The following is a 26,150-nucleotide window of genomic DNA, read 5'->3' as shown; positions in this document are numbered from 1 at the left end:
TATACACGCACCGCCTGTTGCCCCTTGAACGCGTGATACCGGTCTTCCTGGGGATAAGCTTTTTCTTTCTACACTTCTTATTGGATCGCATTCCTAACACTATCCGCTTTTACCCGCCATTGCCTCCTTTCCACCTACCACTTCCAGATTTATTTTTTGTCTTTGTTGATAAGATAATTTGTTACAAGGTAGCGGTGTTGATACCTTTAACAGCCGCCTTTTTCTTTGTGAATAATGGTAGCTTATAAGATCACAGAATGGCCGTCGCCGGCTACAAGTTTCTTTAAGTGATACGAACGACATAGAGCTATGGATGAATGTCGTCGGCGCATATCGGATTATGGCCGTTCATTGAACAAGTGTCTCTTGTCCAGGTTACCAACTATAATCTTGTGCGAACATTCTTTCACATCAATTGTTTACTGATAGTACTACGGTGTATTTATTATCAGAGGCTTCGGTGGACTTACTATCAACATGTCTGATAATCATTTAAGCTCATATGAAGCCTTTCCGCATTTGGCACACGACCTAGTTCCCTTGGACTTCATCCGAGCTTTGACAAACAACCGCTTCCTTCACCAGCTGTTTATCAACCAATGAAACAAGGTGAGCCATCCTGTATTTTTCATCCCTATGATTCTAACCGTGTTGCTTTTGTTTACATTCGAATAAGAAGTTCTTTGTTTATTATGTTGAAACGTTGATGGTTGAGGTGTTTTACTTTTGTTTGTGTTTTTAAAGGCTTGTTTCGAAGAGCAGTGGCAACTCCGCGGTTGACTACGGTTTGTTTATGGTCAATTCTGAACTGGCTATGTCTTGATTTTCCCCACTGCTAGATAGCCGGATACCCCAACTAAATATACTGTCTTTCTCTTCTCTTTTAGAATCTCTTCTCTTTTAGAAAATAAGTTTTCGAATTGCAGTCGCACTATGATCACGCACTGTTTCATTTTGTTTATGCAAGACTGGACGACAGATTTTTGACTGGTGGCACAGTACAAACTATCTTTTTTGTGGCGTTTGAAGGGGCCGTTGTTTGTTTATCAAGTGCAAGTACGGTAAATACTTGGCATCGATTGTTGTCACGCGACATAAATAATATATAGTACCACACACATAGTGTCATAGATAACCGATGATATGTTGCTGTTCTTGTTACGAAAGATGGGCCCTATTAGGTTTCGATGAAAATGCCGCAATCTATCAGAGACAATGACTCAGCGTTTACATCCTAAATTACCATGTCTTCTCTGTTCTCCGTTTATCTTTCTTTTTACATTCTTCACCATTCTTTCGTACTGTTTTCTTTTCATCCTTCACAATCATCGTAGGGTCAGATCTTTTTGACACTCGATGAGTGGAAAACCCGCTCTATACGACGCTCAGTTGTCATCACGTCAAACGACTGTCCGTACACACCCTAAGCCGACCGGCGTCGTCAACCATGTACTGTGGTAGTCAACCAATTCAAGGTGTGTTCAAGCTTTTTTGGGCCCCTTATTGTGGATGTGCGCACTGAGACGTTGATAGCACAATGGCGAAGAGTCGGCCACTCACTGTTGTTGATAGATTCACGGTCCTTCATATTACATGCCAACAGCGTTTTTCAGATCTTCCAGCTGGCATATCTATCTAATTACAGTCATGCAGTAGGGTCGTCGGTATGGCGCAGGTAAACAGATTACGTTGCTGCTTGGGTTCGCTGTTCTGTTCAGCCGCAATGACATTTAACGCGTCACCATTCAAGTATGACTTGTATTGATATGCATCATTAGTTGAGTTGGTTTAAAAATGAATTTGAGCGCTACATAATTGGTGGTTTACTCACAAGTTTGTGTACATCAAGGACCAACTCTGTACCAAGTTCTCTATACCCGTTGTGAATTCAAAGTAGATGTCGTTCTGCACTTGCACCCAGTACCTTCGACTAGGGTGCGCTGACCTTGATCGGAGAACTTGATTACTGTTGCCATGTTATAAGTGGTCATGCTTATCGGGTTGTCACGGTGCCTATGCTGTCATGGACACACAGCTGTTGCTGGCCAGTTCCCTGTCGCTCGCCTTTACGATGGTCTATGTAAGCTCGTTGCTGGGCTTCTGTTTTATATGTCTCGTGACGATATCATGGAAGCGCCATTGGTACCTCTGATTTAGCTAGCTTCTGTCTGTTCATGTCGCTTGCTGGCCTTATTTGCTTGTAGTCTTTGTTTCTCCATAGTTGTCTTCTTTCTTTCCATGAATAAAAATATGATTTCACTCTTCGTACAATAATAATTCTTTGTGTCTGTCCAATAATCTTGTACACGTTGTTGACCTCTAGACATTAATGCCTTTCTCAATCATTGAGCCTTGGCTCTCTTCTTCCACCCAACTTGTTTATAATCACAATACAGTATACCCCCTTTCATTGCACATCCGTTAACAAAATTTTTGGGAACGGTAAAAATAACATGGTAAATTTCAAACCCCCGTTTATTTCACTTTCAATGTATCATCCAGGGTTAATCGCGTTATAATACAAAGTGCTCCTCCATATATGCTTTAAATAAATAAAGCGCTGCACATTATTAATTTCGGTTGAATTAAAGCGAATATCATAAAAAACAAAAAAGAAAGCTGTCTAAAGAGCTTTGTCTAGCAAACAGTTTTTCTTGAAGCTTCCCGCGTAACTTCCGTAGTTTAGAAGGGAGACTAGGTATAATCTCTTCCTCTCCATCGGAGGTCAAGGAATCCAAAAAGTTAGTTTAATATTCATGAACAAGTTATCGTTTATCTTATATTTATAGAATATTTCAATAGAAAACAAATATTCATCCCTCTCCTTATGACTTCAAGTTCTTTTATATGATAGAATAATTCAAAAGGATATAAGTAACAGAGATATGCCTATCCCTGTATATAATTTTTCTGATTTCCGGTGATACTACTGGGCGGCAAGCAGTCGCTGATTTACCAAATGCTTCTTGGTCTCCCATTGTCTCTTCTTTCGGTGTATATTTTATTATTATGTATGTGGGAAAAAGTCAATACAGCCAGAAAATGTATTGGATAATGGGCTATGCGAATTACGATTCCTATATTGTGACAACTTCATGAGCGTTGGTAATCTATGTAGCATTAAGATGCGTCTTGATAACGAATATCCGTACACAGCTATTGTGTCCTAGCATCCGTTGACTTTCACAATTATCATTTGGGAATTTCAAGTTGGAAATTAACGGGTGTCCTGATCTCGTTCCTGTATTATTTCCGCTACATGCTACATATCCTCTTATCGCCCTGTCAGCTCTCATCATACACATTCACGCTCTCGAAATAAAAGCTCCGTTGCCTTTCTTCATAACCCTCGCTATAAACACGATCTCTTTTGTTTGCCATACGCCGAACCTCTGCCGCTTCGTCCTGACCACCGCCTATAACGTCATACCCCCCCCCAATTCTTTTCACTTAGTGCCCCACTCAACTTTCCAAACTTCCTAAGTCAACTTTGCTCTGCTCTTCTTGTACTTCATTTTCATCTTAGTAACTTATCCAACCTCATTTTTTTCTAAAACCACAAGAAAATCCGCAAAGATATTGAACATTTTCCTTTTCCGGTGCTTTTCTGGAAAATTCTCTTGTTTGTGTTTATACATCCTTCCAAAACAATTTCGCTTCTACTGTTTTTCCACTGCTTCAACACTTTTGCCGATTTGCTATGTTGGGGGACCACTGTATACTTTTTTGCTTCAGGAAAAAACGTGCTAGTACACAAGTCGCTTTGTTATGTACGTCGGTTTATGTGACTCACAGACAGGTTCCATGTATCAGCAGCACGACATGCTTACTTTTTTCTCCTGTCCTACCTTTTATCCCTCCTTCCGCCTTCACACAAACGAAAAACCTATATCTTCTCATTATACTGGCGTTGAGAAAATGGTTTTTCTAAACTAGCGTGACAGTCTACTTGTTGTATCCAACAAGGCTGATAACACTCATTCTTTGTTCCGTCATTAATGACTGCTGTTATTTCCCTCAAGATTTCACTAGCGTTCTTCATGTATCGCATCAGATCGGATATAAGGGCCATGCGCACCCGATCCGGATATGCGGATGCACTGATGAAATTCGAATCCGCCGTATTTTCCAATATTGCGCATTAATGAATGACAGCCTTCCACTGTACGCTCTCAGTCAACTAAATCACAACAATTGTTCAATAATGTGCTCCGGTTGCTATCCATATTCCGCTTCAAATGCTATTAACGTTCGCATTGTATATATTAAGAATGTCCCCAACAGAAACAAACAAGTTCGATAAATCAAACAAAGACAGTAACGTCGCCTCAATATCGGTAAGTTCATAGACAATAGAATTGAACCCAACAACAAACGTTAATATTTTGGCCTTATTAACCGAGGAACCACTGCAGCAAAGATACTGCAGGGCCATGCAATACCGTGATGCGAATCAAAAAGATCGGAAGAATCAACTCGGCAAACTCTATGATGTAGATCAGCTTACTGCCATGCAAAGGGCCAGAGATGCTTTGGGAGTTAGTCTCACAGGAAACAATCAAATGTTGCAGAAGAAGCTGAAAGGCTAATATCTGATGAGCTTGATGCCGCGATATTGAATACTCACGAGGAGACATGTGGCGTTGATGGTATTGATTTAATACCAAATGAAGAATCGGAGATATCCATGCACCAAGTTCTTTCGACGACCTCGTCAACGATCTCTCTCTTCCTCCGAACCGTCTGCCGGCTCTCCTTCCTGCACCACATTCTTCTCCATCTCTTCTTCTCTCATTCTTTAACGATCTCCTGTTGCTTCTTCTCGTAGTACCATCGTGAGCAAGACTAAGAGAATCCAAATCCTTGCCAGTTGCGCCTCTTCATTCGCCTTTTGCGCCTCCTCCAGCATTTCTCCAAAAGTCTCCTACTCTTTCCTTCCTCGACGACCTCCAGACGGGCGAGCTTCACCTGTTCACCAGCCAGGCTCTCGAGATCGTCGTCTTCGGCGTGTCGTCTCTTCAGAGCCTTGGCTTTCTTATTACCAATGGGCCGCACATCCTTCTCGCCATCCACGCTGACCTCGTTGGCCTTGTCGCTGATAAACTCAAATTTCTGCTCATCCTTCAGCAGAGGCTAGCAAGAGCCATCTTGAACGGCCTATACCGTGCTTCAACTTTGCCGTTGTACCTCTCGATTATGCGCTGTTTCTATTATAGGAACTTAAAGGAACTTCTCGAATCTGTAATATGCATATTCTTGTGCAAAGGACTACCCTGTCACCATCGGTCTCGTCACTTTTGGTGGCCCTCTCTCGATAAAGGCCGGGGCCGCTGCATATCTCGCGATTTGTGCGCTGATGATTTCCAACGACCTTGACAAGTTTCGGGGGTGCGGTTTTTGTCATTGCCGCCTTTTTCAAACTCTTCAAAAACGCGTTGCCAAAAGGTTTTTAAAATCTTGGTTGATGTCAACTTTTTCATCCTTGTCGACGAGAAGGCAGGCTTGGACCAAGAGCTGATCCTCGTCATTGCGCCACTAAGCACCTTTCGTCTTTTTTTTTGGTCGGCAGTTGCGACAGGGGAGACAGCAGTAGCATTTCGACTTGAGGAGAGGGTGGTTTCGGGGGAAAGTGACCGTAATCGTAGACATGGGATTGCTGCTGTCGTTGTTGATGTTCAAAATGTTTGGGAGTTTTACAGGACAGGACCAGTTACTTTACAGATTATCATTTCTACAGATAATCCGTTGCGAATGCTCATAGCGCGCACTGCTCTTGTGTCTTTTCGGAGGACGTGCATGATCGATGCTTTTAAATGACCTTCGTAGAAACCCATGTCAGGCATTATTAAGCAGGGTAAAGCAAAGTGACAATGACAAACCCGTTTGGATGAATGACGAAAAGGAAACCGCGGTGACGAAAAGGGAACCGCAGAAACGAAAAGGAAAGAACGTAGCACAAGTAAAAAAGAAAGAACTAGCCGAGTGGAGTGACGGCGTGAAAGCGTAAACAAGAAGTAGCGAAAAGGAAAAGGAGGAATGGAAAAGGAAGAGCGTAGCACAAGCAGTAAGGAAAGAAAGCATGAAAAGGGCGGTTGTCATGGTCACCACTGCATGTGGGAAAGCACTTCTTCCAGTGGTCCAATGCTCTGCTGGCTCGGGGCCCCAGGACGATATAAATACTTGAAACAAGGGGTGACGCTTTTCATTTCTTCCCTCTTTTTCCTACTTTACTTTCTACTTTGCCTTTTTTTTTTTACCAAAGTTCTTTTGTTGTTTACTATTGCTCAACATTGCTTCTTTCGACGTCCTTCATAACCATCTGGTCACCTAGCTCCATCTCGCTTTACGCCATTCGAACATTACGTCTTTGCACCTTCACTTGCTACGTGTGCTCTGTCCTTGCCGTCAACAGAACGTTGCTTTTTCCTGTCACTACCGTCAATCGTGCTGGCTGCCATCTGTAGTGACGCTATTCTGCTCTCGTATATGGCGCCCTTGTTGCTCTGTTACCTGCAATACGTATTCGCGCTCACTCTGGTTTTTTTTTTTGGCTGTTGTATACCTTGACTTGCTCATCTCGCAATATCTCGCCATCTAAGATCTTGGACGTGTTGGATATTCTACTCATTGTACAGACAATTCTTTTCCTTGGGTGTCTTGAACTCTGCCGGACGTATTTTGTGGCTCTACTTGGCGTCTTTGTTTCCAAGGCCCTTTGCTGGACGGACTTGTTTTTGGTTTTCCCGTGCTTGCCAAAGATGCTGTGCATGGATGCTGCTCTGCCGCTTCAACGGACGACCTGTTCTTCTCATAGCTTTCCTGTGTATGCTTAAGCTGTATGCCTTCATCCGCCGTTTTGGATTTATCAAGATCAAGGCTGAGACTGTGTTGGTTGCTGTGGCTCTCCATGGATGAACTTGCTTTTTTCTGTCACATGCGATTCCGTTGTAGGCTCCTGCTGTGCTTGCCGAAATTATGATCCACATGGTAAGTTTTTCTAATTTAAGATCTTCCTTTATATTAGCTGGTCAGCACTTGTGGATTGTTTTATTAAAAAGCAAGAATGATTGATAGGATGAACAAGTGCATGTACACGCGCGATCGTTGACGGCAGGCATTGTGGGTATTGGCGACGGTGGCAGAGGAATTTGGATGGGCAGGTTATTCTGTTTGTTTATGGAACAGATGCAAGACCATTGACCGTTGGTGTGATAAGGTACTTTACTTTTTGATGTATGTGTATTGCTGGATCAGCTTGAGCCATTTTCTAATTTGAGGCTGTCCTTATAATGTAGATACTACGTCTTTGTATCATTGCTTCGTGTGAGGATCCAGGTAAGTGGTCAAGAGTGATTGCTGGGCAGAGTATGCTGTGCTTAGTTTAATTGTGTCGAGCATGCTGGTTGTGGATGGGTGTGGTGGATGAGTGATGTGGATATATATTTCAGAGTGCCGGTCTTTGTTTGCTGAAGGCAACAGTGTTGGACTAGAAGAATAGAATTCTTTAATAAAGACGATCAATTTAAAAAAGAAAAAATACTTTTTGAGCGGGTTAGAAGATGTGCTGTGAACGGCAGTTCTTTTGTCGGATTACTGATACGACGGATTGTGTGAGAGCACTGGTAAAAGAAATAGAAACAGAAGGATCTCTATTTTATAACTTGGCTTGATTACCAGCATGTATATATGGATAGTCGAACAACGACATATGAATATGACGGTGAACCATGATCGTGCTGTCTTTGAGTGACTGTGCTGCTGAAAAAGAACAGCACATCTCTACTCTTTTTCCTCTTTACCAAACAAAAGCATGAATATCACGAACGCTCCACACCATCGATCGTACAAGCACCTCTGACAACTCAACATACCATTCTACTGGTGTCACTGAGACCGTGTGCTTCTCACGAACGTTTGCATACAACGATTTCTCTGGACGACGATTAGCAGATCATCTCGTCTGTAACGATATAATATATACAGAGTTGTTGACCACGCGTTTTTATCATACCAAAGTGACACATTAAGGCGGCAATTGTACTCACAGCACTCGAACTTGTATAAAAACTTTGACGAACGAATATACAACACACATTTTACACAATTGTCAGTGGTCAGTCAATCGCTGTCAAAATCGGCATTTTTTAATATTAGCAACACCACTGCAAATACAGACGAACTCGTTTGAATATGTTCTATGCCAGCCGATATATTTTCTTCCATCACGTGAAGAAAAGAAGGGTTACACAGCACCATAAAAACAAAGACGGTATCCAGCGCTAATTTTTTGATTATGACGTTGGTGCAATTTATCAACATTCAAGTAAAGATGTATATATCATCCCATAACACCGAACAGCAACAGCACCAATCACTTTGGAACCCATTTCTCAGGACCAAAAGGAAACAGGCAATCCTACTCATAACATTTACTGCACACATCCAGGCTTCGATCCAGCAGACTATCTAGACAAAATTAATCGGTATGTCATCTTTACTATTTCTGCTGTTGCTATAGTAATGAAGGGATAACGCTATTTGATTGCAATGGAATAAAAAAGACCGGTCTGTGTACTTTCTGTGTAAGAGACACTGGATTCTCAAGTTGAAGATAGGATGATGTTTGTGAAAAAAAAAGGAAACAGCAGCATTTTCGCTGGTATGCAGGCTTCTTCCTAATACATTGCCCACGCGATCCAAAATATCTTACTGCATTGTCATGATATCAAGCAGCTACGTTACTAATAAATATAGGACATAGTGATGAATTAAGTCACTCAATAGGTTGAAAAGAAGGGCGAGTAGCTCGCAACGAATTGTGGGGCCTGGCAGCGAACGCCAGTGAGTGAGCAGGTTTAGGCGAACGCGCAAGTCCTGGTCTGGGTTTAGTCTGGTTTCGGGTTTAAAGTTTCCAAATGATGAGCTTGGATGTATATGGGACTATCGTCTTCTTCTTCTCCACCACTTATTTTGGATTGTTTACAGTAATTCTAGGATATTCTATACTTCTTGTGTGCTGATGTGTATGTACCTGTATTCGAGAGATAATACTAAAGGTCGTGATTGCCAATAATGGTACTTGCTCTAGTTATTATTTGTTTTGCTGAGCTGTAATTCCATTCAAAAGCTTGAGACGCGACTCAAACTTTCTAAGCAGTGTCCTTTCCGCCTTTCCAAACGATTTAGTAAAATCCAGCAATCATTTGCCATTGCAGCAAGAACAAAGTTTGCTTCGAAATCTCGTTAAACAGTATCTTCACTAACAGACGTTGAGAAGTGAGTTTGTGTTGTTGAAATAAAAGTGACGACGACTTTGCTATGCTAATACTGACTGTGTTACAAGAGATATTTTTTTATATTTGAATAGGCAAAGATACAAGTCAGCAACCTATAAAAAAGTGGAATGGAATTGCGTCGAGCGAACTTTCAGCAGAATACTCCATGGGTCGAACAAAATCCACATTATCACTTGTAGATATTTGGTCCGCCAGGGCAAATGATACGAGTCCTTGGAAATTCAGCAGTAGTTACTGCTTCCCAGATCGCACACGAGCACTCATCCGTTGTTCTTAATCATCGTTGGCATTCTGTCTTTCTTCCTTGTCATTTCTAATTGAGTTGTTCAGTCGCATCTTTTTTTTTCTTGCGTACTCATTGAACAAGTTGGCATTCGAAACGTACCTGTATTTGACGCGGAGGCCGGGTGCGTGCACTGACTTCTTTCCAAAATAAGCGGCGACAGTATCGGAGGGTACATCGGCATGGTGAAACATACATAGCATGTCGATCACTGCTGCTGTAGCGTATTTGACTTCTTCACGACGACTATCACTTACACATCTCCTTCGCCTTCCCTTTGCTTTTGGGCCAAGTTGCGTCATATGATATAAGCGGTCCATAAAATGAGCCAACCAGAGTCTTACAAATGAGAGCCAATCAACATGATGGATTTCATTGAAGACCCGAGCGTGACGGCAAAAAATTGTCTGGATAAGAATACCAAAACCCCCCCACCCCTCCCATTTTTTTTTCTTCTCCAGTTCCATTTACACAAACTTTATGAAGCGCAAAGTGTTGTGTGAATCCTTGACTTGGAAAGCTATCTGCCGAGTCGAGGTGGATGTTTTAACCCGAAAGATGCTTCAACGGTAGCAAGGTTGTTGGAAGCATGCCCTAGGGCTGCATCAACGTAATACAACAACCTTGAGGCGTCTTTGTGCTTAGTTGACGTTGTGGGCACACACGGCACGGGCGCCACTAGTGAATGGCGAAGGTCTCTCATTGCGTAGCGACCATTCACTACCTGCGTCTTCGATCAGGTTTTGTTGTTTTCCTGGAAAAAAGAGACAGCAGGAGTTTTTCCCCTCTTTTTCTATTGGAACTTCCTAGAAAAGAGGGTTTCTCTTTAAAATACAATAAGAAAATGACAAAAAGATAATAATCAACAAGAGAAGCTTTCTATGTTCGATTATTATTATAACGGAAAGTTAATCTTTCGTTGGGTAATGACGTCCCATTTCACAAAGAAAATCTCTCGCGTACTGATCGACCTTGTGATGTACTTTTGTACTTTGTTTGTGAATGTACTGATTGAGATTTAGGATCTTTTATAAGTGCATATAAAGCGGTGGCAGCTCTTTGACACCGTGCTCTCTACGCACAGACCCTGCTATTGTTCTTAAAAGAAAGAAACGAGGTTGGCATCCGTGTTTTTCAGTTCTGCGATGCACGATTCGTTTGAAACAAATGGCCATCAACGGCAGCAATTGAGACACGCTTGACTTCAAGTCAAGCTTGACCTGACCGACTGCTGCGGATTCGCGTTGTCAAAGCTTGGTTCAAAAAGGTTTATACGATATTTTATAACGCGCTGGTATTGCAAGTAGGATGCCTTTTTTCCCGCTATTCTCCGGTTTCAAAAAGTACCACTTTCCTCTTGACCATTCGTTTTTCGTAAACGGATTCCACCTTGTCAATGGCGATTGAGCTTGCGTTACTTCTCCCTCGCGCTTACAGGCGAAGAATGACCCTTTTATCATTTTAGTTATCATCCTCGCATTATCTCTGTCGCGTAACCTGCATAAATAATTTATGTGGCACATCGTGCTATACACATATACACATATACAATGCAGATTGCCAATTGCATCAGTCAGCTTACTTTTGTTGGTAAGAGTTGGCGTGGCACGAGGTTTTAAAGAATGTGTGAGTAAACGATGCAATAATATCATTATACGCGTGATTTTACTTACGCATATATGATTCTTCATCAGTAAATTGTATTAAGCGCGTAACAACCGAGCCATCTCATCTCCTCCGCTTACGGCTGTATTCTCATTTGTAAGCAGCCACAGAAATGGCGGCGTAAAACAAAGGTATATTTTTCTTCCAGATACGAGAGCACTTGTTAATAGACCGCATAGATTCATAGAGCTGCGAAACTACAAGAATGCTTTTACTCTTGAAGGATGATGGTCGAGAAGAAGGAGAAATGGCAGTCGCTATCCGGATCATTTTTTCAACAACATGTTCGTGCCACCACTTTCTCTTCTTATTTCTTTTACGCTGATAACATTCTTACTAAAACTCTGGTCCCAAACTATATGGTCACAACGTCAATGCTCTCAGATATAAACAAGTCAAATGCAAAAATGCTTATGCATAGATTCATAATCGAGAGATGTGACTGACTCGCTTGTAAGAGTGTCTAATTTTTTAGACCCTTGCTCGAGCATGAGAAGTCATTGTTTGTATGCATGACGTCAACAACCAAATTACTTGACTATTTCACCATCTTGTATAAGCTGTTCGTCTCAAATCGTGGCGCATTTTAATGTACTGATATTGAACAATTCCTGGAAAGTTGAAGGCTGAAGACTAAATATATAGAAGCGCAACGTGTATGCTCCGGAAAAGCTGAACGCTCCCCGAGAAACGCAAGGTGGTTGGAAGAATTGCTTAGATCTTGATCGTTTGTCGGATCACGGTCTTGCTTGGATCTTTTACTTTTGTTCTCGATAATTAAAGTAACGCAATGATCACCACCATGGCAAATAAGTGTTGTAGTTGATGCGTGTTAGTCGACCTAGTTTCGCATTTTGGTTTTCTCCAATGTGCGATATTTTAATGATCTTCTTTTGCAACGAAATCCATTTAAATGCCTTGTATCGTTTAATAACGTTTGATGATTGTTTTCTTCGGCAGTGTAAGTTATTAGCGGACATGTTGCCCAATACACTACAACGGAGCTTAGATAGCGAAGCTTTTTACATTGCCATCATATGATTTCTTCTAGGCGTATCAGATTGTCCCCTTTTCATAGACTTCTCAAAGAAAATTTTTTATTCAAAATGATAGTGAATGATCAATTCGCAGTAAAGTGATAGGCAGGCCAGTAATACAAAAAAGGAGTCAACTATTATAATGTTTCAACTCTGGTGGATCGATTCTGAGCGTTTTAACGAAAAAAATGCTGTTGGCAGCAGGTTAAAAACTGATATTCACGCGTATTGAGAATGCATCGAACGCCCTCGCGGTTTACAGCACCTTTCAGTAATGGATACACGCCTGTTCACGAACAACAGCGTTAGCAGAAACGAGTAGTAATCCACAATGTGTTTATTATTTGTTAAGTAACTGTCAAAAGAGCAGAATATATAATACACGCTATTAAGCGTTTTATGCTGCGTCAATGAACATTGAAAGTTTTTTGCTGTCGACATTTACGATGCTGACACGTTTATGCGCGACCCTTGAAATCTTGCCCTTACTAAATTCGGATTATCCAGCTTATGTAAGCAGTAGCAGTACGACTGCCATTATATCATGAATGTGGAAGATCTTACACCTGTACAACGAGGGGCGGCTATAAGCCGATACTGTATGGACTGACGCAATATGATGCATAGGCGTATGTCGTTAGTGATCTCTTGATATCCTTTACGATAATTTAGAAAGAGAAGGTCTGCTTATGATGCACTTGGAATTAATGTCTTGTCACAAAAAAAAAAAGCACCTGGCAGTGGCAGGTGGAAACGAGCGGATGGGCGATGATAGCGGATAGTGTTATGCAAGCTAATCAATACTTATCATCAGCTGGTTCGGGCACCGTTTCACTGTGCCGATCCACGCCTGCCGGCTATCGCACATGCGATGAAGACTGCTGTCTTCGCACGTCGCTTTTGCTCCCAACCCAAAACCACTCTTCTATGCATCGCCATCGTTCAAGCGATCTGGTCAGCACATTGGTTTTTCATATTCGAAGGCCACCCTTTCATTCCGCAGGCAGTAGCTGCTCATGCCACTGCCATCTATCACCGCACATATAAATAGGTTTCTCTTTTCCGTCACTTCTCTGTTCCTCATTTTCTCATACATGTATTCACATCCAATAGTCCGTCACTCCTCTGGACACTCTGTTGGGAATAAGTTTTGCCTCCAGACCATAAAAAAAATACTTATGATCAGAATGATTGGGCGTGTACTAGTTTTGGTTAGCGCCAAGCTCAAGCCAGGGATCAAAGGGTCTCGGTACAGTGTCTACCGTCAATGTTGCTTATGTTGAATACGAGATTATTTTTGGATTTATACCGCGTCGATATTGGCCGGTGAACAATAGCTTCGGATGATAACGATATATTCGCGCAAGGTGTTGGCGAAATATCATCATTTTTGGTTTGGAGTAAGTATGTGCTGAATGTCGTATCCAGCTTCCTGATGGGATAAGTGAGCCATTGTAGAAAGTCTCGGCCGTTGTTGGATTAACCATGGTGCGATGTGGTGGCGTGTGTAACAAACAAAAGACGCACTCTTAATCAAGTATCAAGTATAAGAAAAAAAGAAAACAAAAAAAAACAGGATGGTGGGCTCGTAGCCTCAGAACAATTTTTTTCTTCTTTTCGATTATTTTCGCGAGCACGACTACGCGACCACAGGAAGTAACAAAAAAAAAGTGTTAAAGTGTTGTGATCGTATTACTATTGCTGCCATTGTTCCCTGTATTGTTAGCACGGGCCTGTTGATGGTGGGGGGAGGGGTGTTCTTACCTATTTTAGTTTAAAAAAACCAGTTTTTCGGCACGTACCCTCCGAACATTTTTTTTCGTTACGATTAATTTCGCAAACACGACTACGCGACCACAGAAAGTAACAAAAAAAGTGTGAAAGTAACAAAAAAAAGTGTGATCGTGTTGCTATTGCTGCCTGTATTGTTAGCACGGGCCTGGACGTGTTTTTTTACAACCAAAAAAAAAATACATAAATACGCCAGGGCATTTTGATTTTTTTCTCTTCACTCTTTCTTTCCTTCACTTTTCTTTTCCCTTCACTCCCTTGGATCCTCCTGGTCTTTCTCTTGGCTCTTCCCTTGGTTCTGGTCTTCCCCTCGCTCTGGCTCTTCCCTTGGTCCTGGTCTTGCCTCTGTCGGTCCTGGTCTCAGCCTTTTTCCCGTGGTCCCCCTGGCTGCCTATATATAAAGCGATTTCTTTTTTCTCTTCTCTTCAGTTCGTTTTGGTACAGCTTTGGTCTGTAGTACAGATGCACTGCTCTGTGCCATGATCGGGTCATTGCTTGTGCTGGCTATTGTCATAATTCTTCTGATGATCGGCAGATTCAGTGGTCCGCCCTGAAGAAATTTGCAATACATACCAGTGGGAATGTGGTCATATACTCCGGCCGATCGTGCACCTTCGGGTGCATGTGATGCCAACGGTATATGTTGGGATAATTAAAACGAACTTTTTATTATTATTACTTATTATTTATTACACACAAATAAGAAAATGATAAACACAATAAACAAATCTTTCTCTTCTCGCACTCTTCTTATAAACATTTTACCGCTTTTTTTTTTTTTTGTAGCGCACGACAAGTTCCTTATTTTTTTTTGCCCACCACAGCTCCGTGCTAAACAAAGCGGGGAACAATGACAGACGACAGTAAACGATCACAACGCGCTTTATCACACTTTGGATGCACTTTGCACCTTTCCTTTTTTTACATTTCTGTGGTCGCGTAGTTCTGCTCGCGAAATAATCGAAAGGAAAGAATTGTTGGGAGGGTATGGACTCCAGCAACAACGGCGCTTAAGGCAAGCTGTTCTAAGCTGAGAGAACCAGTTTAATGGTTTGTTTCGCTCGCCACGCCCCTTTCAACCCCTTGATTAACCGAAAACAGCCATGCTGGTCTATAATTTGACAATTTGTTTAAAGCTGCCCACATCCTCATCGCATCGCTGAGGGCATATACTCGTATGAGAAGACGCTGGCTACGGCGTTCAGCACACATTTACTCCAACCCAATCCAATACACGCTCAGTCATGCTGGTGATAAGATATCATATAAACAACTTGCATAACACTATCCGCTATCATACCCCAGATACTTTTCCTTTTTTCTGATTTGAATTCGTCAATATAACTTGTGGTGACAAAACTTCCGTTCTGAGTGCATCATCGGCTCCCTTTTCTTGGTAAATAATCGTATAAGAGATTAAGAGATCACAAATGACATACGTCTATGCATCATATCGCGTAGTCCATATCGGGTTATAATAGCCTTACATATGCTGGATCATCCGAGTATAATGTTTACGTGCTTTACACAACTCGGTTGGATTGTCTCTATGCGACAGTGCTTAGCTTATTGCCATGGTAATTGCTGTGTATGCTTTTGCTTGATTTTTAGCCGAGTACCTTATTCCGATGATGATTTAGGTAGTGTAATGATGTGTTTTACCACAGTGTATTTATATATGTGTTTGCGCTCTGTATTCTCTTTTATAGTATAATAAAATCTATGGCGAAGGTATTCTACCGAAATGCAAGCACACCATAGCCAGTGCTTATTTTTATGTACTTAATACATAGGAGTTGACGGTTTACGTAAATGCAGGATCCGTCAATTCTCACACCTCTTTGAATTTCACACAAAAATCGGGAATCTTAGCTTTGAGCTGTTGTCAGGTTACAGTGCCGCTGCGGGCTGCTCAACCCTGTTGATGATCTCTCCATTACAGCAAACAGCGCAATACTCTTCCGTCGACCATAAGATAAGACATTAAAAAAGAAAAAGAAAATCAGTTCGACGAAATGCCGAAACCCTCTGCTAATCAGACATTCACGTCGAAAGGCTCAGCACTATGTTGTGCGAGCTCTACTGTCTGAGATGCGGGTGTTATTGTTGCTCGCTCTTTCTAATCCTGTTCTTGCTCACCAGCGTTGCTGCTGCTGCTGCTGCGGTTGTTGTTGTTGTTGTTGTTGTGATGGAGATGATGGTGGTCGAAACACTGATACGTTTCCAAGATTTATGAGTCCGTTGAAGCATCACAAACTGCTGATGACTGCATTCGCAAAGTACTGGTGCTGTAAAATCGTGTGTACGACAAGCACGATTCAGCCCCGAGGAAAACGTGCTTGTCAAACAGATTGCTGAAATTTGTTTTCCATAGCACAGTGTATGTATCCCAAGTTTTTTCTCGTGTGTATGTCCGCCTTGGTCAATCCGGCGCTATAAAGTCCATGTTATCTATATACTCGAAATAGACATTGCGTAGGTCTAAACAATTGCTCAGCAGTTAAAAGAGACAGAATAAGTCAACGAGACCCGATGGGATCTAAAACCGGGTTATCATGATAACAAAAGTACTCACCAGCATGTGCATTGAACATATTCATTGAGCTCATCCGAGTAAACGTCTCAGATAGTAGCTAATGTGAATTACATGATCTATATTATGACAGCTTCTTCCTGAGCATAGCTAATCCGTGTAGCATCAAGATCTGTCTGGATGAGGAGATGTCCGCACATGTGAGGTTATAAGGGAAATCACAGCAATCTTTAATGACGGCTCAAAGGATATGATATGTGTTATTTATCATGTTCGACACAACACTCCAAATGCAAACTACCCTCCCATCTGCCTTCCGTAAAGTCTTTTCGTAGTGATCATACCATGGAAGTGGTCGTCTGTTTTATTTTCCATTGATGTACATGATTTTTATGGCTCATAATATTGCTGCGTGATGAAATTACCTATATGTTGTATATAGTGTACGCTTCACCCAACGACATCTACTTCCTTAATCCTAATCCATGTAGGAGAAGAAGACATGTCGTACTTGGCAAAGAATTCTTACGACTCCTTCAGAGAGACGATGTCGTGTGCTGGCGGCAGGATATCGTGTTCGCGTGGCTAGTATAAGTATACACTTTAATTGAGACGATTTAGAAAATTAACTTAAAGACATCATTATGATACGAGGATGACTCTTGGTCTTTTATTTTGTATGAATATATCATCAGGTAATAGAACATTCCGTCAATATATAGTTGGTACAAGCATTATTTGCAGACAAGCCAAAGGACTATCAAAGAAAGAAGTTAGAGAAAGCCATACTTGGAGTATATAGTAAAAGCAAACAACAATTGAATCAATCACTCACCACGTATTTCCAGAACAGATCGTCGCGGCCCCTACCCTACCCTCCCATTGCTGGGAGAACCTCCACTTTCGTCTGGGCTCCAGAACCTATCATAGATGCAATTATCCCCTCGCTCGCTCTTCAGACGTTTTCTTGTGTATATTTTGCACTAACCGTTCTCTGTGACGCCTCCTCTTATCCGTGTACGTGACCTCACCATACTGCCCAATCCCGTATGGCTGCCTGCTACGGCGGCATGACCCTGACAGTCATCGCGTTTAGTTGTTGCCGCGCTCCACTGCATAGTCTCTACGTGTTGCCGACCCGTGCCCCGAACCTAACGTCTATGCGCGGCCGGTGGTCGGTTTATCGAGTCATTTCCAGGACTCAGCAAGCGGTCACAGGGAGTACAGGATCAAGAGGTGGGCGCAGGTCACGATTTACTGGAGAGGTGCATGCGCAATCGAACTTACCATGCTTTCGCTCTTCCACTCGCAAGGTAAACCAAAATTTCTTTCAGGCCTTCCGACAAAAGAGAAAAAGGTTAGGCATCGCCCAATCCGCGAACCAATCCTGATAAATCTTAACAACTACAGCAACGAAAGCACGTAGAAAATCAAGTTATTAAGACGTAAATACCAGAAGAATGCTACCCTAGTAATTTGCTCTATTTTGCTTGAATCACCTGGCTCAAAATGACCATCCTTTAAGAACATTGCTCTGGTGGGTAAGCTGTCCACATGCTGCACACGCTTGACCAGCTTCAAATCTAGTTCAAATGTCAAATTTTGGACTCGTTACGCTATTCTCGTTACAGTATGTTCCTCGAACACTTGTACGTGGACAACAGCAACAAGAATAGAATCGGCAGCAGCTTGTATTGCAACGACACAGCAGAAATTAATAACCAAGCCTTGTTTGTCTCTTGCTCGACTGTCCACTGGACAGACGCTTTCAGCTGGAACCAGTATTCATGGCTACATGATAGCAGATTTTGGCAGTCAGAGGAATGATCAAGTATAGGAAACAAAAGGCGCGTCTGGTATACAGCAACACGTGTAAATATATTTACTATTTTTGTAGGAGAGGAAAACAGTGATCGTATATGTGATAGCTGATAGGTATGATTGGTTTTTGCATACCATAGATATTTTCATCTTTTCTGGGTTGAAGGCTTAATATAGGACATTCAATCTTTTGTTTCTTTTTTCACGTGGTTTATTCTAGAATAATTTCTCTACAAAAAGATCGCAAGCGACAACAACAGGTTCCCACTAAGTGACAACATTGGATACAGTATGATAAATTCTTCCGCTTCTGTATGGACACATTAAAACAGATAGAAAAGAGAAGAGCATATTGATAGGGACTCTAGCATTAGTCATTGATAATCTTACATTCAAGTGTATACGAAAGAGTATGTGAAAGAATGTCAAACTAATTATCCTACTGCAATGTAGAAATGAAACATCCTGGCGTATGTATGATTAATCAATCTCGGGGTTGAAAAAGGAAAGACATAGACTCAAGATGATATATAGTCGCATCATTGCGTTATGAGAAACATGCATCAACTGTTGATAATAGAAGAACGCAGCGTATACTATAAGCAACAAAGCGAAAACGTGTTTACAGCAAGTTTGTATGATATCAATTTTTAATGCAAATTTCTGGGTGGTGGAAGAAAGTATTCACAAAAAGGTGTTTTTTGTTGTTATTGTGGTACAAATGGAAGGTATTCGCAGAAGGATATGAGCAAAGAAGGAGCGAGAAGTAAGAACAATTGGGAGAGCCACCTAGGCTTCCTTGTCCTTAGGCTTGGCAGCGCTGGAGCGGGTATCGTAACGACGAGGGACGGCACCCATGTCAGTTTTCTGACGCTTTGGCGGTGGCAGCACTCCTTGACCCATGCGACGCAATTTGGCTCTGCAGGCAGTTTCGGAGCGCTCCACATTTCGGGCGATCTCGGCCATTGGGACACCCGTGTCCACACCTTCAATCAGTGTGTTTTCCTCCTCTTCCGACCAGAAACGAAACTTGCCAGTTCTCGGCCGGACATATCCTCCTCTTCGTGGCTCCGGCTTCTGCGGCTTACTGGGACCTTGTTCAACATGGTCGAGCCCTGTTTTCGCGGTTTTTTGCGCACCACGTTCTTCTGGCTTCTTGGGAATCTGCGCCTCTGGCTTGTCAGCTTTGGTGGTGTCACCTGCCTTCGTCGTGCCAATACCACGTAGTGCGCGGATCTGTGAACACCATCATCAGCATTGCATAATTTTTCTTTTGTTCAATCACTATCTTTTATCTCCTTTTCTGACAACACATCAGCACCCATCCTGCCCCACCTCACCCACTCCCCAGCCAGCACACACACAAAATCTTGACTTTCCCGCACCAATGACAACTCACACACGCATCATCTTTCGGTAAAATAAAAGAGGAGTATTTGCTACATACATTGATTCTTCCGGTCTGCACGCCTTCAGAAACGGCTTCACGAGTACCACGAGCCTTCTCCTTGTCAGTGGCATAGTACTGCCAGAAAATTTCAATGTCTTCTGGAGAAAAGTTGCCGGGAATACCTGCTGCAACTTCTTCATACGAAGTTGGCGGATCGCGTCTGAGCCATTTGCACACGACGCGGCGGTACCATACTGGAATTTGGTGTGAAAGCTTGGGCTATGAAAAGAATGGTCATGTATGAGACGATAAGCAACAACAGCACCATATAAAAAGCACCAGCAAAACAGGAAAGAAGCAAAGAAGATAACTGCTGTCTTCTCGTACTCACCGCAACAGGAAGGAACATCTTGCGACATCTGTCAGCGTTATGACGGTCGTCAATTAAGGCTGAGATTTCTTCCCAAGACAAGTCCGGGTTGTCATTCTTTGCCTTGATCACGGTGTTCGTGTCGTTTTCGTCCCAAACTATTCTGCTTGTTTGTTGAGACATCAGTGTAAGAGAACCCAGTTATAAACAGGAGGCACGGTGGAAAGGAAAAAAAATAGATGTGTTGAGAGTTATTGAAGAAAGAAAAGATTGCGTGGGTGAAAGACAGCTTGAAAACATTTATTTCTTGCGCTGCTGTTCTATTTATCATGCGACAAGGAGCGTTTACTACGTAGTAATACAATCATGATGACTTCCTGACTGAAACCGATTGTCATTGCTGTGCACGTTATCATGCAACAATAAATAGTGATTTTTACTCTTCGTTTCAAACGCCGTAATCAAAGTAACATAATGCCTATTAAAAAGAGGCGCCAGCAGCTGCTCTCACGACTATAGAATATACGAGAAATACACTGTACTGCTTACCGAAAGAGATGGGAAAAATTGAGTACAACTTGGCATTAATAAAAACGCCCATTAGCTTTGCTGCTATCTATTTTGTATGAAGGGTGATAACTTGTTCTATGTACTGTATGCTCATGGATGTATTTCTTGGAGAAAAAAAAAAGCAGCAGATGTACGATAAAACACATGTACATTCTGTGAAGCCTCACAATATCATGTTCGTCTAGGATAAGGCTTTACCACCTTTGTCAGATATCCATTCTCTCCGCACTCAGAAACTGACATGCATTGAATCTCTGTGCTACATAATATGTGATATATCAGTTGGTTTGATAATGTGACCGATCTCGATAACCACCATATTGCACATATTCAGTCATGATGAGATGAGCCTTTGTTATTTGTCACAATGACATAGGGAAGCATTCCTGAGCTGTAGTAGGTAGTAGTTACACACAAGAGCTCTGTTCTCTTTATCTTTTGATGACCATACATGAATGTTGTCTTTTAGCAATTGTGCATGAAAAATCTAGATCCGGAAACTGTTATGCTCTTTAGCATACATCAGACTTTCGTTGTACTCCCAGAACAATCCAAACAAGTACTATGATTTGTTGAGCTTGTACTTACACTACGGTCAAATGCCTAATCACTGTGCAATCATAAAATTTGGTAAGAGAAATTCGCAATAACCACTGTCACTTTTGTTTAATTTACCAACAATTCATGCTGTCTCATCCATTGAGCACTCTGCTAAGCTCCCGTATCGCTCGGATGCTTTCTTTACAAACATTACAAGCTCAGAGGAAAATGATCCAGATATTGTACCATACAAGGCGCCTTTTTTAAAAAAAAATAAAAGAGGAGGGGAGGGGCAAGTGTAGCATATAGCCTCAAAGTACGCGATTTTATTATGTATAAGATGAAGAATTGATACTCTTGTCTTGTTAGTTTGCACGGTGCCAAGCAATGTTACATATTAGCTTTGTTTGCATCCACATGCAGAGAACAAATGACACAGATGAGATTTTTACTTTTCAGAAAGATTTCTGGAGTTTTTCTTGAGTCTACAACATAATTCATAGAAGTAAAGTTAGGTTCTAATGTTTCGGTGAGAGGGTATCAAACGTGAGCTGGCAATGATGCTGCGGTGGAAGCGGTGACAGAGGGAGCACAGGAGACAGAAGGGCTTTGCTGGAGTGATATCATTGAGGACCAGCTCGCAGACACGCGACAGAGCACCGAGCTCATCATCATCTTGACTGAGGTCAATGATGAGAGAGGAGGCGGAGGAGAAGACGCGTTCATAAGGAGCAGTAGCGACGCCGTCGTTGTCGTCATCGTAAAAGCCAGTGGCGTGGCTGTAGCTCATCGTAAAGACACGGAAAAGTAAGCTGCTAAAGGATAGGCGCTTCCCATGACTTGGAATAATGATGAGCCGCTGCATCTCTCGGATGCTGCATCCAACACGTTGCTTAAAGGCGTCATGATGAAAGAGGGATCGCCATCATTGGCTCAAAGGTCAAATGGCCGATGCCCCGAAAAAGGAAATTCATTCATTAAGTAGCTCACATGCCTTGTTCAAAAGAGATCCCCGTCTCGCTACCCTCCAGATTTGGATGCCAAAATGGCTGCTTCGTAGGTCATGTTCTCGACTTGATCACCTTGTTCCCTCACTCACTCTCTCTCTCTCTCTCTCATGGCTTTTCTTCCTTAAAAAGTTAACTCCATCAATAAAGAAGTGGGCTGTTAAAGTAGTAAATTGCTTGCGACAGAACTGTTTGTGCAACCCAAGATAAACAAACCAGACGGTTTGCATGAATCACACTAGCACGTACATACTGTAATGTCATCCAGACCACAAGATTCAAAGGGAGCGATCAACACTTGGCTCGTCATTTTAGCTGCAGCTCATAAGTTGCAGGCGCTTTGACATTGGGGCGAGAGCAATCCATCCTCTTACATGCCCCAAAACGACCATGTCTTCAAAAAGCGGTGATGTGTAGAGCTAATCAGAGTGTCGTTCGATCTCGCAAAAGATAACATCCCCCTTGGGCGTCTTAATCGATCCTTAGTGCTGGCAACTGCAGTTGCAGGAACGACGATGGCGCCATCTTTGACCGTGCCGACATGTTGCTTTCATGCGTGTTTTGGATCGTGTAGACCTCGTGTAACTTTGATGTCGAGTGGAAGAAAAGCACGCTGACCTAGCTTGAGTAAACCAAAACACCTCGTCATAGCAGTGTAGAAAGACGAGACTAGTGTGTACGTGTAGCTTGGAACATGCACAATGCAATGGGGAATGTCAGGTTGACTGCCATTGCTTCGGAAATGAGCGACGCGTTGGTCGGTGTGTCCACAGTGTGCTTGTGTAACAAGACATGAGCTGGGTGGCAGGTGACGCTGTCAACTCTTATCTTTTCCTTTTCGGGCTCGGTTGACGGAAGAGCAAAAAAGATATTAAAAAGCACTGCTTAGAAAAAAATCTGCTGCTTCTCCTCACTCACACACTCTCTCTCAATCTCTCTCTCTTTCAATCTCTGAACATGAAAATCATCACGAAAATCACTGAGATTCTCACTGGCTCTGAGAACGGTCGTGTGACGAAAGTGTCCACGACACTAAGGAACAGAAGCAGACGCCATCACCATCACCACCACCACCACCACCACCACCATCATCGTCATCATTATCACATTCACAATCACAATCACAATCATTATCACAATCACAATCACAACAACAGCAGCCATGGAAACAACAACGGAGTCAGTAGCACTGGTGACCAAGGAGAAGAGCAAGAAGAGCAACAACAACAACAACAGGAACAGCAGGAGCAGCAGCAGGAGCCGCATCTCGCTCAAGAAGAGCTCGCACAGTACAGTGAAGAGCCTTTCGACGTGGATGCCTGGCTGGCGGACGTTTTCGGCGATTCGTCGGATTGATTTTTCTTTCCTTCTTCTTTTTAATTTGCTTTGCTTCTGTAATAAAATACGTGTCTTTCTCTTATGCTTAAAAGAATAGTATTGCATTTATCAAAACAGAGTTGAAAAAAGCGGGGGTGATTGAGAAGCCCTGCAGCGGCGCTGTTTTATGGGGATAGTTGAACTACCATCTTAAAGTGCTAGTAGTTGTATAGATTGTGCATGTTCCTTGACTGATAATCACTACTCAAGCGCTTAATAGCCCTTCGCTTACGATCTTTGCTTACTGATCTTATTTCGCACCTAAGTTTCCCCTATGTGTTAATATGACCTATGTTCTATTAGATATATGTATCAGTATGGCCATGCTGCGTATTTGCAGCTCTAGTGTTTGCGAGAGTCTGCGTTCTCCAACTTGCCATTTAGACTATTCAAAACCATCGATCCCAGCCAACCATCATGAGCGGTTTGATTGGGTACAGCATGTTTCGTGCAAATGCTCATTATTCTTTTGCCGTGCTCAAATTAAACTACGAGCAGCCCGTGTGGATTGCTGTGGGTGGGCCTGTTTACAATCGTATATAAGCCTCTCTCAGATGCACTCTGTCTACATGGCCATAGAGCTGTAGCAGCAAAATACTATCATTTTTTGGACCCTACCTACAGCAGAGAGTCTATTGTTTATGCTACACAACAGACACGGCAATAAAATAATGCTTGATACAACACCGGCTGAGAATTTCTACCTTCACTCAACCCATTTAAACGCTGGCTGAGTCATTCAGCATAATGTGTATTCCAAAGCAAATACTGTTGTGTACCTTGACTCTGCTCTATCGAACTCATAACAATTACTAGTGCAGTGGCCGCTCGCTATAGTAATATTCGATATAGTGATATTTCGATAGGTTTTTGGGCTCCAAATCAGATTAAACAGGGAATTACTACTAATTCACTATGATAATGAACATTTTCGTCTTCATAAGCTACATCATATGTGTACTAACTTACATGCACTCTCTCTTCTTTTCATTTTCTTTTGTATCCTTCGTCTCGATTTTATGATATTGTGGGCAAAACTCTACAATTATGTGCATAATAAAAGGATGTTATACATAAATCTTAACAATTAAGGGTGTAGAAATTTGGGTGTAGTTGTTGGGGCTGATATGAGGGAAAATTTACAATATAATTATATGGTGTGGTACATCAATCTCGCATGGTAAGAAAGAAATAAAATGGACAATTATGCTCATTTGAGCTTGTCGTTTATAAATAAAAGGGCAGGAAGACGGAAAATGGGCTGTAAAATGATAAGACAAGTCATCTATATTACATAGCTATACACAAAAGGGGGTTATATGATGAAAGAAATAGCGTCATATGAATGAGAAAGTGGAAAAGAGATTGCATGGTTAGGTAGTAATACCGACAGGTACATTGCAAAAAGGTTCGGCTGGCTCGTTAGGAATACGACCGCTCATTGTGCTGCATGCCGAGTAATTGTTGACGGCTGTTTTTGCACTACTGCTATGCTGTCGTGAACTATGACCATTGGAAAAGAGAGCTGGAGATACGGCTGGTACTATCTCCTCTTGTCTCGACATGGTAGCTTGCAAAAGTGGCTGCTTCAAGTCTGTTGTGGTAATGATACTGTTGCTTGCACTGAGACTTTCTTTACGGATTCGCTTTTGCTGGCAAATAAATCCTATAAAATCTCCAGAATAGTTAGCGTATCGCTTTGTTCTTTCAACACGATGTTCGATTGATGGAAATGTATAGCATACCGTAAAACCAATATAAGTGTAATGGGAAGATAGCCAGCAAAGCAGCCAATGCTTCTGATTTGAATGGCCAAGCTATCACGACCATGAACGCATGAAAGCCGATACGTGTAGGGACATACAAGCTGGCAAACACATAGTCGTGTCGCAAATGCGGAAATACCCAACCGATGGATAGACACAAAGTAGGCAGCTCCAATATACACATGGCGACAAAGAGACGAGTAAGGTGACAATGAATCGCCCAGCCTAGGATCAAGAGGTAGACTGTGTGGTGCACCCAGCCCGTTAGAAAGTTGATTTTGGATCGATAGAACAAGGCGCCAATGCCTAGATCCATGGCCAACGACGTCATAAAGAAACATGTCGCCACCAAAGTCCAGTCGAACATTTGCCCAGGCACAAGCAAACTGGCGAAGCCGGCTTGATAGGAGTGGTACAGCACTGGTATAGAGCAACTGGTCATCACAAAACTACCGAGCAAAGTGACAACAAAAGACCGTTCGCGCTCCGACGACCGCCGCCCAAAATGCCATAAAGAATACCAGGCAATGAGCAACACGAATGAGCTAATGAAGCTCACTTGAACGACCAGTGCCGGGTTGTCCATAGTGTTAGTTTAAAGAAGGGGAAGCCAAGGAAAGGAAAAAGAGCAGTTCTTTCTACAAACAATCATGATCCCAGGAATAACTTAAAAATTTGTGAAAATGGTGTAGGCAGCATGATCC

The 26,150-nt window shown here is 42.3% G+C and overlaps 7 protein-coding genes across 7 annotated transcripts; 3 read left to right on the top strand and 4 right to left on the bottom strand.

The window, feature by feature from the left end:
- Window positions 1–1,849: 1,849 nt before the first annotated feature.
- BDB00DRAFT_853066 (uncharacterized protein) lies at window positions 1,850–2,268 on the top strand (the record flags this gene model as incomplete). The annotated part of the gene is made up of 1 exon (XM_053125600.1): window positions 1,850–2,268. A coding segment is annotated over exon 1 (163 nt), but the record flags the coding sequence as incomplete, so codon positions are not given.
- Window positions 2,269–4,845: 2,577 nt separating this feature from the next.
- BDB00DRAFT_792551 (uncharacterized protein) lies at window positions 4,846–5,843 on the bottom strand (the record flags this gene model as incomplete). Its single annotated transcript, XM_053121128.1, has 2 exons — window positions 4,846–5,133; window positions 5,715–5,843. 2 exons carry the CDS (start codon window positions 5,841–5,843, stop codon window positions 4,846–4,848), a joined length of 417 nt encoding a protein of 138 aa, XP_052973901.1.
- Window positions 5,766–6,303, bottom strand: BDB00DRAFT_853056 (uncharacterized protein; the record flags this gene model as incomplete). Its single annotated transcript, XM_053125599.1, has 1 exon — window positions 5,766–6,303. A coding segment is annotated over exon 1 (254 nt), but the record flags the coding sequence as incomplete, so codon positions are not given.
- Window positions 6,304–6,496: 193 nt separating this feature from the next.
- Window positions 6,497–6,788, top strand: BDB00DRAFT_853052 (uncharacterized protein; the record flags this gene model as incomplete). Its single annotated transcript, XM_053125598.1, is given in 2 exon segments — window positions 6,497–6,521; window positions 6,532–6,788. Coding segments are annotated over 2 exon segments (214 nt in total), but the record flags the coding sequence as incomplete, so codon positions are not given.
- Window positions 6,789–13,146: 6,358 nt separating this feature from the next.
- Window positions 13,147–13,431, top strand: BDB00DRAFT_853008 (uncharacterized protein; the record flags this gene model as incomplete). The annotated part of the gene is made up of 1 exon (XM_053125597.1): window positions 13,147–13,431. A coding segment is annotated over exon 1 (176 nt), but the record flags the coding sequence as incomplete, so codon positions are not given.
- Window positions 13,432–19,053: 5,622 nt separating this feature from the next.
- Window positions 19,054–20,589, bottom strand: BDB00DRAFT_852987 (uncharacterized protein). The gene is made up of 3 exons (XM_053125596.1): window positions 20,208–20,589; window positions 19,874–20,095; window positions 19,054–19,662 (listed from the first exon to the last, which is right to left on the bottom strand). The coding sequence occupies exons 1-3, from the start codon at window positions 20,367–20,369 to the stop codon at window positions 19,216–19,218; spliced, it is 831 nt and encodes a 276-aa protein (XP_052973897.1). The 5' UTR covers window positions 20,370–20,589; the 3' UTR covers window positions 19,054–19,215.
- Window positions 20,590–24,737: 4,148 nt separating this feature from the next.
- On the bottom strand, window positions 24,738–26,131 carry BDB00DRAFT_109406 (uncharacterized protein). The gene is made up of 2 exons (XM_053116088.1): window positions 25,426–26,131; window positions 24,738–25,346 (listed from the first exon to the last, which is right to left on the bottom strand). Exons 1-2 carry the CDS (start codon window positions 26,030–26,032, stop codon window positions 25,054–25,056), a joined length of 900 nt encoding a protein of 299 aa, XP_052973896.1. The 5' UTR covers window positions 26,033–26,131; the 3' UTR covers window positions 24,738–25,053.
- Window positions 26,132–26,150: the final 19 nt, after the last annotated feature.

This window comes from Zychaea mexicana (genome assembly GCF_025766255.1).
Source record: "Zychaea mexicana strain RSA 1403 chromosome Unknown BDB00scaffold_133, whole genome shotgun sequence".
Classification (NCBI taxonomy): domain Eukaryota; kingdom Fungi; phylum Mucoromycota; class Mucoromycetes; order Mucorales; family Lichtheimiaceae; genus Zychaea; species Zychaea mexicana.
The sequence above is the reverse complement of the archived record's forward strand: the minus strand, read 5'-3'. Positions and strand labels throughout refer to the sequence as shown.